This window comes from Struthio camelus, chromosome 2, assembly GCF_040807025.1.
Source record: "Struthio camelus isolate bStrCam1 chromosome 2, bStrCam1.hap1, whole genome shotgun sequence".
In the NCBI taxonomy this organism is placed as follows: domain Eukaryota; kingdom Metazoa; phylum Chordata; class Aves; order Struthioniformes; family Struthionidae; genus Struthio; species Struthio camelus.
Window position 1 is genome coordinate 3,327,316 of NC_090943.1, and position 16,999 is coordinate 3,344,314.

General features: G+C 49.9%; 1 protein-coding gene across 1 annotated transcript in view; it reads right to left on the bottom strand.

Moving 5' to 3' along the window:
- The window catches only part of WNT9A (Wnt family member 9A), a 57,924-nt gene extending 41,184 nt beyond the window's left edge, over positions 1 to 16,740 (bottom strand). Inside the window, exon 1 of the mRNA XM_068934074.1 lies at positions 16,583 to 16,740. Within this exon, the coding sequence (XP_068790175.1) occupies positions 16,583 to 16,677 (95 nt within the window). The 5' untranslated portion in view covers positions 16,678 to 16,740. The remainder of the gene's footprint in view (positions 1 to 16,582) is intronic.
- Positions 16,741 to 16,999: the final 259 nt, after the last annotated feature.

Below are 16,999 nucleotides of genomic sequence, written 5' to 3' on the forward strand. Positions count from 1 at the left end.
TTTTACTCCTTGCTTGAGTACAGCAAAAAGTCAACTTTGGAGGTTTGCACTTATAAGTCTGAAACCAAGAAAAGCCATAAACCATTCGCACCAGTAACTCACCTGATCCATTACTCCCAGTCTCGAGACTCTGCATAGTTCATTTGCAAGGACCAATTTTAAAAGTCGCCTCTAGCAGCTCTCACTCCTTCACTATTCCGCCCAATGGTTTTAGCAAGGCATAACAAAAGGAGTCACATCTCAAGCAGAATTATTTAACTCTGGTCCAAAATCTAAGATGAAAGGAATTGTACCATCTGAAGCTGTCTTGGTCAGTCCTCCACACCACATATTAACACAGAGACAGGCACCAAAGCACGTTGCTAATAAGGAGAAGCATAGGACCAAGAACCTGTATTCTGTACTCTGGCACTGACTCAGTTAACCACGGGCAAATCTCTTCACTGCTCCATGCCTCAGTTTCCCAAGCAAAATGGGATCGTGAGGCTGACTATCTTTGTGAAGTGCTTTGAGGACAAGCAAATGAAAGGCGTCATGGAGAGCTTCATGTGACTGTTCTGTCACTAGATTTTAGAGCACTCCACGTTTTAAAGATTAAGAACTGCTCAATAACTTTTCAAAAAGCTATTACAGGAACCAGCTCAGATTCCCCAGGCCTACCAGGCAACACAGGAGACACTAGGAGAAGTCAAAGGTTTTGAGAGTCCAGTTCACCTGAGATGCTAATGCTGCATACCTCAAAGAGCTCTGCTACAGAAAATGGTTTTGACAGAGCGAGGAAGAAAATTTAGGCAATGTGCCCTCCCACACACTCCCAAAATGTCTTTGTCCGTCTCATGCAAGAACAGGCTCTACAGCCTTCCAGACTCCTCACTGACTCACATTGTGCCCTTGCACCCTGGAGCCACTGCAGTTAAGACATACAGATTCTTCTCTCTAGGGATGCAGTGGCCATCTGCCTCACAAGACGACCACACGAGAGAGTGGTCTCTAACCAATTATTGCTCAATTCTCTCTACTAGTGGTCAATCCATTTTTAGGGAGAAAGTTTAAGAAAAATAGTTGAGGAGTTAAGCAGCACAATAGACTAGGAAGCCTCTCCCCCTCATTTTGGTCACTTTGGCTATCTCCAGGAAGAGCAGGCCAACTTCAGCTCCATCAGGCTTAAGCAAAGAGCTACAAAGACTTCCCACATCCTCTCTGCTCAAGCACTGAGCACAGCACGGAGTCTTGAAACTCAGTCCCCCCCATCTCTCCTGTACAGCATGATTACACCAGTGTACGAGTTATCCACATGTGGTGCCACTGCAACTCTGCTATGGTGTGCAGTATGTAGACTCAGGAAGCAAATTAGTCTTTCAGTCTATTCTGCATGGGCATACCCATACTCTACAGCAAGACCCTACTAAAACAAGCTGCAATTCCATATAAAACATCAGGCCACATCTCAAGATTGACTCCACTTCATGCAAACTTAAACATCCACAGCTTGTGACAGGAGACTCGCTGTTTCACAGCCTGCTGCTAAGAGGTGAGACAGCAGCTGAGGACACTCATAGCCCATGCCAGGGTTAGCCAGCAAACAAGGGATGCTGGAACATCCTTGTTCTTACATCTACCAGGCAAGATGAGAGGATTTTGGCAAAACCCAAGGAAGGAATTGCTCTTCAAGACCCCACGCTCCTGGATCAGTTGGCTTTTCATTGGAGAGGAAAGGGTTAGTGGCTTGCGTGTGGCTTAGGTTCATTGTGCCTTTCTTCATTTGTACTACTTAAGCCTACCTGTCAGGAAAGTTATCTCCATATATGAAGACCCTTAGATAAAAGGTCCCCTGCTCACAGGTCTAAGCAGGTCTTACATCTAGGTTTCTAGCACTCCTAGCTACTTACAAAAGTAACCCTGGAGCTCCCTGTCACTAATCTGGGAGGCCCTGAAGGAAGGAAAGCCACAAGATGGATTGAGCTTTGATGTGAGCAACTCCCACCTCACAAAGGCAGGTCATTAACCTACCCCTCTTAATTGATGGTTACAAACTCAATCAAATGCCAGCTGCCTTCAGTCCCTGAAGTCTAAATAAGGCCTTTTGTCTGAAGGCTTTGAATAAGGGTGGCACCTCGAGATAGAGGCAAGAGATTAGTTAGCCAACACAGATCCTCATCTCCAGCTCCTTGCAGAGAGGGATGTCAGCTCATCAGGGAGTTAGCCTCTTTCCTAGCAGGATAAGACCACCTGCAACTGCACTTGTTGCCTCCTGCTGAAAAGCTGCTTCTCACAAGCATGGCCCCAACCAAGAGGCCTTCAAAGGGCAACCCCAGAAGGATGCCCCAGGCTTGTCCAGATGCTCCTAGGATAGGAAGAGGCTTTGCAGATAGCACAGTTTGGTAGGTTTTATTATGCCCCTCTCAAATCAAAGGGAGAGGACAGCATCAGCCCCACACAAAAATTTGCACCAAGGTGAAACATCTCCTCCAAGCAGGGCCTTGGTGTCTTCTCAAGTTACAAGTCCACTGCTCGTGAAAAGTGATGTGTGCCTAGTAGTCATGCTCTTTCCAGTACTGCCCAGAGTAATTGCCTCAGAAGATCCTGAAGATGCTAGAAGCAAGGCTGAGGGTCTCATGTTTTAAAGAAGGTGACCAGGACTGTATTGAGATGGTACAACAGAGCACTCATGTCCAAAATCAGGCCACTATCAACAGCTTGTGCTGCTAAATTCATTAGGGCTTGCCACCAAAACTGATGAGGCAGATTTCTTGGCCCAAGTAATTAAAAACCCAAAACCTAAGAATGCAAGTTGTTCCCCCACTCCAAACTGGCAGAGAATTACTTTGAGTAATTTTTTTTGAGTAAGGAAAGAAAAACACACCTCCCAGAACCTGGCCACATTGCGCTGATTTACATCAGTGCTCAGGAAGTTTAGCCAGAGAAACCAAAGTTGATGAATGACCATGTCAAACAACCATATTAGTATTGCTGCCTATGTCATGACAAAGCTTGAAGATGGTGGAGGGCTGAATAGCAACACAGTGAGTCTTCAACTATACATGTATTGCTGTAGAGAAATGAAAAGGTGAGCTCCTTACAGCTGTGGTGATAGGATAAGATGAAATTGGTTTAGGAGCTAGCCAAAGAAATTTCTATCACCCATCAGAGCAAAATTTTACTGCCAGGGAGCTCCTTCAAGGGAGCTCAGAGCTGCAGCTTTGCATCATGAAGAGCCACCTCACAGCCCTGGTGCAGGGAGCCAGCAACAGCCCTCCCTTACTTATGATGCCTGCTCACTTCTCCACAGCAGGCCAGGGGACTCTTCAGGTAAGCAAAGAAGGTTTGTTTTTCCCTGCACCACAAAAAAAGCTGCCAATTGCTCCTGTGACCACCCAAATAGCTCACCTATTTCCTAAACAACGCTGAATTAGAGGAGCTGAAATATTGAAAGCTGGGGAGAAGCAGGGAGCGGAGAGTGAAGTTACACAGAACTATGGAAAAAAAACAATCTTTGCTCTGGGCAGGCTGCAGAAGCAGCCAAAGCAATGCCAATAGATGTTTGAGTTACAGGGTTTAACCCTTCATCCCTCTGCCACCTTCACCATGAAGGAGCAAAGCTGTGCCAAGTAACCACTCCCTCTCCAGCCCCTCAGTGGCAAATAAATTTAGACCCAGAGCAGCAAGTCAGTGGTCCCAGCTGCAGCCCAAGAATGGAGACTGGTTAAACTGGTTAACAGGTGGCTGCAACAGAGGGTCTGAGCTCACCTTCCACTGGAGAGTGACATGGCTGGAATAAGAGGATGCACATACTATTAGTGAGGTACTCCCTTTGACTCCAGGGGGTTAAAGACAGCAGAGAAAGACTGTGTGACTCACCACCCTACATTTAAGTGAAAACACGAGCAGCTTGGTTTAAAGAATTAAAAAAAGAAAGTTCTGAAAAAGAAAAAATGCTCCACAGTGAAAGAGCTGGACAAAGGAGAGCAAACACCTCCAAAATCATCCAATTGGATAGTTAAGCACTGAATCAGCAGATGAAGGAGCTCTTTGCAGGAGCTGGCTCATAGATCAGCCTAGGTAATCTGTTTGCAGCTTTGTATTTGAGAGGCTATGGTAGCCATCTGTAAGGGAACACTTAAGTAAAACTGGAATGAACTGAGCACAGGAATGCAAAGCAGGTTGGTTAAACCACATCAATTTTGAAGGAGTGCCTCCACACAGGGCTCTAAAGTGCTCTTAGTTCAGTTTAGGCTGATTTGCTCCAAAATCAAATATGTTAAAGTGAATTAGGGCTCTTTAATCCTGAAGGAGAGCATTTCCACCAAGGCTAGTTAAGAGTAATTGAAGTAATGCATTTTAAAAGTCAGTTCAGATTAGTTGTGCTAAGTGGCTGTGCAGATGAGGCCTAGGAGCAGAGATCATCTCTAGCACGCAATAATCACATCAATCTGCCTTGAGGGCTGCTTTAGGAGGACAGGTAGAACAGAACTATTTTGCTATACCATGGCTGGGAGTGGTCCAAGACACTAAAATACAACTATCATAATAGAAAGGTCTACTTGTGCTTGACAGGTAGCATCTGGTTGCAACTGAAGGCATTTTCCAAGTGTTTTCTCTGGACTGTATGCCAGGTACAGCCAAGGGGATGCTGTTCTTACATGTAGCTCCAAGGTAAGGGTTGTCCCAAGTGCTGGTCCAAACACTGGTACCACCTCTCAACCAGGTCATATAGCTCACCACCCCTCACTAAAAAGTCCATAGTAGAAGCTCCCAGGTCTTCACTCCCAAAATAGGCACCAGGGCATATTTTATAGGCTCAGCTGAGGATTGAACAGGCTGTTGCTACCACATACTACCATACTATTTGGTGCTATCACTTCCACCTCAGCAAGTTCCCAGGCTGTGGCACTTAGCTGGTCACTGCTGTTCCCACTACCTCAACTTTTCCACTGGTCCCTCCTGGCAGGAGCAAAACCAGGAATTCCCACAGAAATACTGAAGGGGAGCTAGGAATGGATATAAGAGACACTTAGATGGTTAACACCCCTCAATGCCATCTCACCCTAGTTTTACTGCTGGGACCCTCCCCTTTGGCTTCCCCCCTAGACCCAGGCAGTAGCACAAAGCAGGCTCCACATGGGTTTTGCCTTTCTAGGAAAAGGCTGAGCCCCTCAGCATTTGATCCAAGCTAGTTCTTCCCCAGCTAAGAATAATCTGCCCAGCTGCTGTTTGATTTACACATTACCATGGACGCAGTGTTTTTTATCAGCTAGATATACAGGGGTAGAGGGAGCAAGTCTGCATGTGTTCATTCCAGTTAGTGTTTCCTGTGCGGTTCAGGCTGTTATGCTTACAGGTATGTTTATTTCACTACTTTAGCAAACCAGCAGACTTTTTAATGGAACTGTTGATATTTTTCCTGGCCAATCTTCCTGGATGGGCAAGGCAGTGTACAAATGAAGTTCATTCCTAGCCCCAGCCTGAAACTACTATTCTCCTCCTGGGACTGCAGGGAATTGAAGGCTTCCATTGCACTGGTCAGATTTCTTCCTTTGCCAGCCTTCAAGTCTTAGTTAGATACATGAACAGAGGATCTGAGGCAGCTGACAGTAGCAAGAGCAATGATTACCTGGTGCTTTATGTAGAAAAAGCAACCATGCACCTCCCAGCAAGGCCCTGGAGAAGAATTAGTGTGTGCAACACTGCATCCCTGAAATGCAGCCTCACCTAAGGCATGCTTTGCAGCCAAGTCTTGCAGGTTAAGGTTGGCAGAAGAGCAGGCTTCCCGCTTTGCTAGCGGGAATTTTCAGAGATCACTAAGCAATCAACAGATCACCTCCTGCTTTTCCAGCACCCTGATATTGCTGCAACAGGAATAGTTAACTCCTGTATAATCAGTGTGCTCTGCTCCATCACCCAAAGATGAGACACCACTACTGATCAGTCTGATGGACAGCACTCAGCATCCCTGGGAGCAGCTCACCAACCTCACACCACACTAACACCTCAGCCAGCACCCAGGCAGATCAAGGGCCACCATCTACCTCCCCACCCCAAGGTGGTCTCCTGTCTACAGTAAAGTTCCCAAGGGAGCCCCTACCAGCTCCTATGGGACACCAGGATTTCACTATCACCACATACAAGGGCCACCAAGCCTGGTAGTCCTAAGCTCAATGAGTCAGAGACGGCCAAGCCTTCAAGCTCTGGCTTGCATGCTTTTCATGAACCTCACTGCAGCTCCAGCAAGTGCCTCAGCAGGATGCAGCAGTGAGGGAGGACACTCTTCCCTTACCCTGGTGCAACCTCAAGGCAGCATCTGTGACAGTCCACAGGGGACCCACTCCATGCCCTGGGGAGGCCTAGGGACTGTGAGCTCCCCAAAGACAAAAATGTAGTTACTTTTGAAGGTATCTCCACCATATCAAGTGGGATTTGTTCCTGCTCAACTGGAGATTCTTCTTGAGCTCAGGAGACAGATGCAAGATGAGGGCCCCACTCCCCTCCAAACACCAGCTCTTTGGCCCAGTCTGTCCTGCACCAGACAGGTCTCTGCATAAAATCATTTTCATCAGCTATTACTATAAACCCAGCATGAATATTCTAGCTTCAAAGAGACAAATGAAACAGTCACGTAACAGTGACAGCAGGGACTGCTCAAAGCCTTGTTAGTCCCATTTCCACTCTCAAGAACAGCTCTTCAGCTTCTGTCCTCTCTTCAAACTCATGCTAAGCCTCTGGATTTCCAGAGTCAACATGGGACAAGCCAAAAGATAGAAGCAGTCACCAGAGACGCAACACAGTTGAGCTAATGAGCCAAAAGCAGCACTGAATCTTTGGTTAGACCCTGTAATTCAGCTCAAGTGGCTACTTCACCTCTGGCCCATCAGATCAGCTTGCTAACCACAAACTGGGAAATAGCTCCCTGCTAGCTCCCAGCAGGAGATTTATCTTTGGCAGAGGCTTAAAACATCCCTGCCCCCCCCAACCTTTGATTACAGAGAGGCCCAGGGATGTAGAAAGAGCTGCGCTATTAGCTTGCCAGGTATTTGGAGCTCTCACCTTTCACTGGAAGAGGATTAGTGTTAGGAAAGAATTTTGTCAAGATTACACAAAACAAGTCAGGTCTTTTAAATAAAGTATCAGTTCTGGTGGACTGTCCCCAGAGGGGTTCTGGGCTCTGGGATAGGGTTTCTTGTCAGAGATGAGCAGCCCAGGAAAACTGTGGCACAGCAACACTTGCAGAGCAGTGAGCTAACTCCCCAGGTCACATCATTTGGCTGGGCAAGGCTGCACCCCATACGGGGCTCAGCTGAACCTGCTGATTGCTCTGGAAGGGGTCCCCTCAGCCAAATCAAAAGAAGCCATTCCAGGATTCGGTTCCCCAACCTAAACCCAGTCACACCTGCTGGTTTTCCATGCACCCAATCCTATTAGCTGCCTTACCTCTGAGGTGAATGCTCCATTCAGTGGAAGGTGACTTCCAGACAGTCAGCTACATACTCATTTCATAGCTCACACCTGAGCCAGACCAAAGCTGGTCCCACAAACAGGAAGCCTAGCTCTGCAGGCAGCACTGCTGCAAGAGGCAGAGGACATGCAGTGCTGTGACATACTACACATCAGTGGTGAAGATGCTCTCATACCTGAGGAAGTACACCAGCTTAATCACCTTCAAGATGACTTGGAGGTATCCAGGTCTCCCCCTTCTAGCTGGGTTGGAATACTTTTACTTGAGGCTAGATAGCAATAGGCTATAAGGAAGTTGAGGAAACACCAGGATACATTGGCCCTCAATTCAAATACAATCTAGGCTAAACACTCAGGTGAGTGGAGGCACATCTTTGCTCACCAAGTATCTTGCAACGCTTTCTGATCCATCTCCTCCCAAGTTCCCCAGCACTGAAAGGCACTGCCTCAGAAAGGCTAGCAGCCAGAGAGCCAGCTGATACTTCCCACTTTGACATGTGGGGCTTTCTAACCCTATCTTCTAGGATTGCTGTCCACAAACACCTTGTTATCTGAAGTTGCCAAGGTGAGATAACTTCATTATAATCTTTTATCTGTTGAGATAGTGCTCCTCAGCTATGCCTGAAGCTGAACTTAGACTGTATTTTATCCTGGTGATCAACACAGGTGCTTCATTTTGTATCAGTGTTAAAACCTCCAGCAGCTTACTGGGGGCAAGGCATGTTTTGGAGGCCTGCTCTGCTGGCCTGCAGGAAGTTTGCCAGATCACTTCCCAAATAGCTTTCAGAACTATTCCTGCTTAATTTAGATATCCAAAGGACAAGGCTATTTGACTTTTTAAAATTAAGCTCAGCTATTTGTATGCACATCTCAGTACTTCATCCTAGGTGATCACATGTTGCTTCACAACAGAAGAAACTACATTCTGCTGGGCATATTAAGTGACCAGTTAGGCAACTTCAGTCTCCAGAGCAGTCAAAGTACTTTCCCTAAAACAAGCAGACTATAGCTACAAATGTGACACTTGTCCATTCAGTGCAAGGCAGATAGAGAAGAGACAGGGCAAGCTAGGGTTCCCCCTCCACCCCTCCCTAAGCATGAGGCTCTAACCACTATTTCTAGTGACCTAGGCCAACCAGCATGAATTTTATGAGCAGATCCCAGTCAGTGCTTGACATCCCATTGACACGAACTGCATGCACCATGCTGCCCTTCGAAGTGATCACAGACTCAAAGCATTAATGTCAGATCCCATAAGCTTGCAAGTTCTACAGGAGATGTATAGGAGATGTGTTCTTATGTTGCTTGCAATGGGGGAGTTCAGGATTAACCTGCTATTTCCCCTTCCTCCAGAAGAAATTCCCCCTGCAACTGAATCTGCAAAAGAAAGTCCCCCATTTCCCAGAAGAATGATTTAATATCACAAGCAGACATGAAGACCACATAATACATACATGAACTGTTTGGTCCGCTTCAGATAGTTCTTCACAACAGCTAAAGGCAGAAAAGAATCAGAATAGGTTTTTCTATCAGCTAAAGGAAATCCCTGAAGTTTAACTGCTGTGTTTATCCATGCAGTCACAAAATACTCCCTGTTCCACTTAGCACAGTGCAAACATGCATTACAATAAAATGTAAAGCTTACCAAGTTGATAAACTTCATAAGTGTATTTTATGACAGTATCTTGAGAGATAAGACTCATTAGCACTTACAGCCACAGTCTGAAGAAACCTTGAAAAGCAGAGCTAAACAGGGAAAAAGGAAAAATTTGAGACTAGACCTCAGAGAACAGCTTCTAAGGGTTATCTCTTTTCATCTAGCATCACAACAATTTCCTGCTACTCTACTTGATGTGAGCTGGGTCCAGTAAGTCAAAAGAACGTATCATACCGAGGGTGCTTGTGTTGGTCCATGATCCGCAGCACTAGTCTCCCCACAGCTACATCCTGCACAAGGGACAGTAGCCCTCCATCCATGTTTTCACAGTACAAGCAAGACAGCTGGTCCCTTTGCTCATTAGGGCTGCTCAGACTGAGAAACCAATTGCATTAACATGCTACAAGCCACTAGAGAGTTCATCTGGCTGTACAGAGAGGCTGCTTCATTATGGAGAGAAGCCAGAGGCTCAGCATGGCTGTCACAGGAGAGCCAGGCACACAAGACTTCTTGGGTTGCTTCAAATCACATATCACCTAAAGGAAGCACTGGGAACTTAGCATGCTACCACTCAGATAGTCAGAAAACTCAGGGTAAAGGAACATGTATCTTGTACACTTTACTATGCGCTAAATGCCATGCCACCCAAAAGCATCGCCTCCAGAAGCCAGCTGTACGCTCCATGGTTAGGTACAAAATGGCCAAGGAAGCCTTCATATCTAGCAGGTCAGGATAGTTCTACTGCACTGAGCTCCCTCCCCTCTAGTTCCTCAAACATCAGGATAGGACTTGTCCCATTTGTATTCTACAGACCTCAATGATCAGAGATTTTAACCCAGTTCTTGAAGGTGCCATGCTGTAGCTCACAGCTTTCTCCACAGGGATATTCCCATCTAGAGTATTTTCAGCTGTCTCTAGAAAGCTTTAAAACCTCCATCCAGCTGAAGTTTCCCTGCTTAATTAACAGCTAAGCACAGGGATGCAAGTAGGAGACTGGGGAAGTAAGTCTGGCTTTCACCTCTGAGCTAAGCTTCCCACCACCTCTGCACAGCAGATAGTGGCTGCTTGGCCAGATTAGCACTGGACTTGCTGGTGATGCTCATTAGGTCACTATCTCCTCCTTTAAATATCAGCACTTCACCAGGGAAGTGGAAGTTTCATTCTATCTTCTCCAAGAGGCAACTGCACCACCAAGTCTACCAGCACAGTGGATTAAGCAGACAGAGAAAGCCAAGACTGACAAAACCCACATGTCTAGTTGGAAAGAGTCAAACTAAGGAGCATCAGGTTGGCTTGCTTGGTTTTTCCAGACCTTTTACTCAGCCCTCTCCCCTACCAGTCCTACAGTCTAATTCAATTACCTACCACTGAATAAGCCTTAAGGCAATTCTCATTACCCTGTGATAAAGTACAAGGCCTTTAATTATTAAACACTCATGGGCTTTCTGCATTAGGGTTGTGGGACAGGACTCCCTTTTATTGTTGTTCACAGCTTCCAGAAAGCAAGTTAATCATTGACCAGGCCTTTCACCAGGAGACCAGAGTCCTATAGATTTCTGGCCTCTAGTTCTGCATCACCAGTTGCACTACAGAAAGTTATCTGCTTCCTCCTGCTTTTTCGGATATGCAATTAATATTCTTATAACTAGTTATCTTCTCCAGGAATCACCTGTACTAGAGGTGCCCCCACTAGAAAAAAAATCAAGCAACATTTTGATGCAGAGGGCTGCACAATGCACATCATTGACAAGTTCCACATTTGGAGAGCTTGATAACATGGCCATTTCCAGATAAGGGAAACTGAGGCACGCAGCAGTTGTGACAAGCCAGGACATAAATTCAACCACACTAATCGCTGCCTGAATAAAGTTTGACACTGTTCCCTGAGCACACTGCAGGCAGAGGGAGCTTTCAGGTACCGCCCAGGTCAATTTGGGACACTTCCAGGTCCCCAGGGCTGATGACGCAGCTCTGTTAGACCTACGCTGCGTGTGCAAAGTTAGCTATTTTTCCAAGTGCTCCTGGGGTTCTTCACCACCTTCATGGCACTTCATCCATCACTTCCAGCCCTGCCTCCAAACAGCTACAAAGCAAACACTTCTTCTGTACACAGGGGGTTCCTTTACGAAGGAATGGAAGTTTTAAAACCTGCTTTGAACTCATCCACAGGCCAACAGTGGGAGAGAAGCCAGGCGGGACTCATTGATTGGTCTATGTGACAATTCACCCAGCTGAGAAGGGAAAAACAGCCTGGCCCATCCTTTCTATTCCAAGAAAAAGAAAACCAATTCAGCACCTTAAACCAGTGTCGCGCTCTGGAGAAGCGAACAAGCATTACGCACCAGGGTAGGATGTCAGAGCTGCCTTTCCAGCCCTGGGAGCTGCCTTCTGCCTCCGCTCCAGCTGTGCTCGCCTGCATGCAGCATTCTTCCCTCACCCAGGCCCAGGTTTTGTTTTTTGGTCATGCCGAGAACCAGCTGCTACATCTCAAGGCACACCAGGGGCAGCCAGTGTGTTTGGAAAGCTAACGCGCTGTGGCCTGGCGTGGCAACAGCTCCCGAGAAGTTCACACACAGCAAGGCTGAAGCTTGAGTGTGTGGCCCCACACTACCATCAAGTGACAGGTAGAGAAATGCTTGGTCGGCAACAGCCACGCTCACATCTAGCATATCCACAGGCTGCTACAACTGGAAAACAAGATGTGCCAGCACCAGCAGGCTTGCTTTTACTGGGGACAGTGTTCAAGCCAATGCTATGTGCTTGCAGCAGTTTGGGACCTCTTGTTCTCAAGCCCCCTTAAGGGGTTGTGACCATCAGGGTGACTGCTCAACCCCAACCCTTGAATATCCACCAGAACCCAGTATTCACAGGTCTTTTCAGAGTAATTTTAGCAGAAACCAGCCCTGAACTAGCACGCATGCAGCATTTCTGCCCTAACAGCACTTAAAGCACAGCTCGGTTGCCCATTCTGCACCTGCTACTGGGAATAAAAACATATTACACTTCCCACACCAGCAAACCCACTGTGCAGTAGCAGCCCTGCTCTCAGTAGCTGTGTTGGTAAATTAGGGCAAGCTATGCTTCCCCTCCCTCCCTCTCCCCCACACAAGCATTTAAGGGCTCCCACTGCCTGCGTGCAGGGTGCAGATCAGTTACATTTATGAAGAACATTGCAATCTGTCAATATAAACACTATGTAAGCATGAGCCACTGGTAACATTACTACTGGGGCTTGAGAGGTGTTTGGAGAGGGCAGATCTGCTCGAGCTCCTCCTGCTACAGGAGGAAAGGAGAATAAAATGCAAGCTACAGGAACTCACTTTTTTCCAACCAAGAAAGGGGAGGGGAGTGCATCAAAACAAAGTCAGTCAGTAAATCAGAACACCCATAGAGAAACAGGGTGGTGGCAGGGCTTGATCTGTGGGCTCGGACAGGTTGCAACCTTCAAGGCAGACCAGGAAAGCAGCAAGCTCCTACAGGCCAGCTCTCCTTCCCACTCACGCTAGGGCATGCACAGCAGGACTGAAGTTAATCAGCCTGTCACCCCAGCACATCTAATCTTGTCATCTGCCACCTCCAAAGCCCAGCAGTAAAGGCCCAACACAATTCCCAGCATTTGCACCACCCAGCCAGCTGCATTTGTAAGAGGAAAGGTAGGGAAGCAGGCAGGGGAACCCACACCCAAAGCTTGCAAGTCACCAAAGCAGCAGAAAGGGGAGCAAAGCGAAAAGCAACACTTTCCTCCAGGATCCCAGCAGGCTGTTGTAATGTGGTGCAAATTAGTTTTAAGACAGCCCAGCTGCAGAGGAGATACCTGAACATAAGAGCAGATTGACTCTTGGAACAGCAAGTGCATCTCAGCTAGCCAGGCTCAGCTGACACATATCTCAAGGCAATGCTTCCCCCTCTGGTATTGACTCAACCAGCACCAGTGTCACAAATACTCCTACCCTAAAAACATGTACTCACCCCTCAGGCATCTTCAGGGAAGCTGCTGGGTGAGCTGGACCCTGCCACAGCCCATTAAGTCCTGCTCTAGTTTTGCCAGCTTGCTATCTCCTCTGTAACATCAAGTAGCCTCATATCAGGCAAGGCTTAGGAGATGCTACATCACAATATGCCCCAAGCCAGCCTCTTCCAGCTGCTTTGCTTTAACTAGATGAGCAATCCCCTTCTAAGCAGCTGCCTAAGGACTCAGCTCTGCTCTCCACTTGTCTGCATAAGCATCACTTCAGGTGCTGCCTTTGGTATGCACCAGCCCTAGGTCATGCCAGCAAGCACCCGCTTCTCTAGAGGAGCGGGAAAGGTGAGCAACATCCAGGGACCAGCACTAAGCCTGCAGGGGGTTGCTAGCCCAAACCCAGGCAAGGACCAAGCCTGTCCCTCCATCTACCCCAGGACGGCAGAGCGTCACCTTCGGTGCACATCCCAAACCAGGCAGTCCACAGGGCACTTATTTGTTATTCTTTGGCTGCTTGCCAATCCCTCCGAGCCACTATCAGAGCAAACACCCCCCCCCACCTGGAGCCCTCCCACTCCAGCACCCACCCAGCCCCACTGCAGCCTTCCCCTCCTGCTCACCCATTGCCCTGCAGGGCAGCCCCAGACATAACTACATGCTGACACAATCTCGTTATCATGTAACCATGCCCAGTTTCTGTCCCTGTGCACTAATTCCCAGGCAGGCCACACATTTGGAAACACCAAATTCTTTCCCCAAAATAAGACATGGGGGAGAGGAGGGGGAAGGGACAGCCCACAGCTGTCCCTATCCCCCAGTGGCCAACAGAGCAGGGCAACTAAGCAGGAGCTGCAGCATGACATCTGTTTAACACAGCCACCCACTGCTCCCTGCTCCCCCTCAACTCCAACAGGAGCATGAGCTGACAGGCACTGAGGGGTGTCACAACACTGGTACCTCAGACCAGCAAGGAGCATCCCTTCTCCCTGCAGTGTCCCTGGTATGCATCAGCCAAAGCAGCTTCAGCACTCCAGCTCAGTCCAAGCCAAGGGTGATGCATACAGGCTTTTCTCCCCTCTGCTATGGCTGAGCCAAGGTCCCCAAGTCCCCTTCAAGATTAGGGATGATGGTTATATTAGAATAAACTAAGGCCCTTCCTCACCTGGAAGAAAACCCTCATGCATGCAGCTACATCCATATGGGAAGCAGTGTAATGAGGGGGCTAACAGGGCAGTTGCAGAGGCATTAAGAGCCCTGCAGGAGCACAGATTTGCAGAAGAGCCTGCCACTTTCCTTGTTAGTGATGCAGAAGACTGCCAACAAGGAGCAGCTCACCTCTTCCACACACAGTGGATCACATCTCACCAGGGATTAGCAAGGACACCAGACCTCAGTCCAGAATATTCTCCAATGTCCCCAGCAGCTCAGCAAGTGCAGTCACTGGTTTAGGCCTCTTAAAAGGGCACGCAGAGATTAACACAGATGCTGAGCCTTTGCTTATGTTAAGCATCTTTCTGTTTGAGTTGAGCCCAAGCAAACTTCACTGTGCACCACAGAGTTGGGATGCACGTCTGGCAGGATCTCCTCTCCCCCAAGAGAGGGGGAGCCTCAAATCAGCATGAGAAGAGCAGCAGCTGCCTCAAGAGTGTCTTGAGATAGGGAATAACCCACAATGGTCAGGACATCAGTCCTGATAGCACCTTTTCCTTGACTCAAAATGTTCACTCTGAAGCTGTGAAAATTTAGACCAGCCGCACAAGGGCAGAACATATCCCAAAAGCAGGCAACTAGAATGAGATACCTGCTGCATTAGAGCGGCTATCAGCAACACTTGGAGAGTTAAAGCCAACTCCTCACTAGTCCCATCAGTCCCAAGTACAAGCACCCAGTGCCTGTGGTCTCCTGCAGGCAAGCAGCTCAGCACTACTCAGTGAGCTGCAGTGTGAGACAAGTGGCTTTCCTAAAAGCCTCTGAGCACTTGGCAGACACTGTTTCCTTACAGAAAAAATCAGGCTTGGGAGCAGGAAGCTAAACAGTTCTTGAGCTGGAAACAGAAGATGCAAGTAGCATTGTCTGGAAGGCTTTGGCAGACCACAGGCAAACAGACAAGCCTCAATACCAGGATTTGTTTTACTGGAAAGAGGGCAGGGGGATCTCAAGTCTGGTAAAGCCTTCCCTGGGGTTGGTCCAGTGGCTCCTACCAGCGGCCACAACATAACATCCTAAATAGGACAAAGAGTTATGACTAGTCCAGCAAACCTGCTGAGAAACTTGACAATCAGGTGCTCCCCACCTCACCCCTTAATCCAATCCCATCCTAGGCAGGTCTTTTACAGAGACGAAAGAGCTAAAGCATCCCTTGTGGGCACCCCAGAGACTCCAAATCACACTGCACAGGCAACACACAGGTTGAGCCGCCCCAGCATCGCAGGCTGAACTCCTACTGAGCCGCTCTCCTTAGCGTGGGAAAGGAGGGCTTCAGCCCGGGCTGGCTCAGGGAAAAGAGGAAAAAACGCATGGAGAGAAAGAGGATGCGTGCGGGAGAACCGGCTCAGGATGGAAGAAGCGATTTTCCCCCAATGAAAAGTAAATTGAGGGAGGGGGAAGATAAGAAGAGGCAGAGGGAAGGTGGGGAGCGGAGCCGGGCGCAGGCAGCCCGGACACCTGCGCGGCAGCGGCGGCGGCTCGGGCTGGCGGCGCCCCCTGCCGGCCGCGCCACGACACCGCGACCGCCCCGCGCAGGTGAGCGCCGCCACGACGGGACGGGGATGGCCCGGCCACCCCACCCGTCCCGCATGGAGGCTGCCGGGAGCTACCTCGCCCCGAGCTGAGAGCAGCTTTCCCTGAGAGACTGTAGGAAAGGAGGGGGCCACCGCACAAGCAAAGTCTTCCCACTCCTATTAAAAACTCACATTCGGGAGCGCTTGCAAGCACCTGGTTTGGAAAGGCGGGACAGCGTGAGGTTGGCAGGCAGCTAAATCATCAGGAGGAGGAGACGACAGTTTTTTCCCTCTCCCCATGCTGGTTGGGGGTTTCCAGCCCAAGCACACCTGGAGCACTCCCCAGCCACCACGGGAGAAGGGCACTTGGAGGGGGCAGGCAGCAAAACTCTTCCCCAATCAGGGCAATTTCTGCTTTCGGCTCCCGTGCAGGCAGCGACCTGCAGCCCGCAAGCAGCCGGCGAGCGGTGACAGCCCGGCAGCGCGGTGCTTGGCAGGGGCAGGCAGCGCTCCCGGGGGACGGATTTGAGTTGCGCGACGGCGGGCAGCAGCAGCGAGCCGCGGCTGCCCGCTCCGCGCACCGCTGCCGGCTGCAATCGCGCCGGCTGGTCCAGCCTCCACGGGGCACCGGACAGCAGCCCCAAACCCGCGCCGCATCCCTCCGCCGGGGCGGAGCAGCATCTCCCCCTGGGCGCGGGGAGGAAAAAAAGGGGAAAGCCCGTGCGCACGCAACATAAAATAAAATCAAACAGCAGCGGGGCTGGCTGAAGGGAGCCGGGGGAGTGGGAAACCTACCCGAAGTAGGCGGCGGAGGGCCGCGGGGCGCAGGCGAGCAGCCCTAGCAGCGCGCAGGAGGAGAGCCATCCCAGCAGGACGTGTCCATCCAGCATCTTGCAGCGGCGCCGGCGCTGCTCATCTCGTTCCCCCGCCGCGCCCGCTGCGGCCCCGCCGCCCGCGCCGCCTCTTATAGCGCGGCCGGCGGCGAGCGCCCGGCCGGCGGGGGCGGGGCCGAGCCCGGAGGGGCGGGGCCGAGTTCGGGGAGGCGGGGCCGAGCCCCGAGGAGGGCGGGGGGGCTGGCGGCGGGGGCGGGGCCGGCGGCGGGGCGGGGCCGGCGGAGTTCGGGGCGGTGAGGCCACGCCCCCTGCCGGGGAGGAGGGAGCGCGGTGCCGGGAGGGGAGCGGAGCGGAGCCGGCGCGGGCGGGGGAGGAGCGG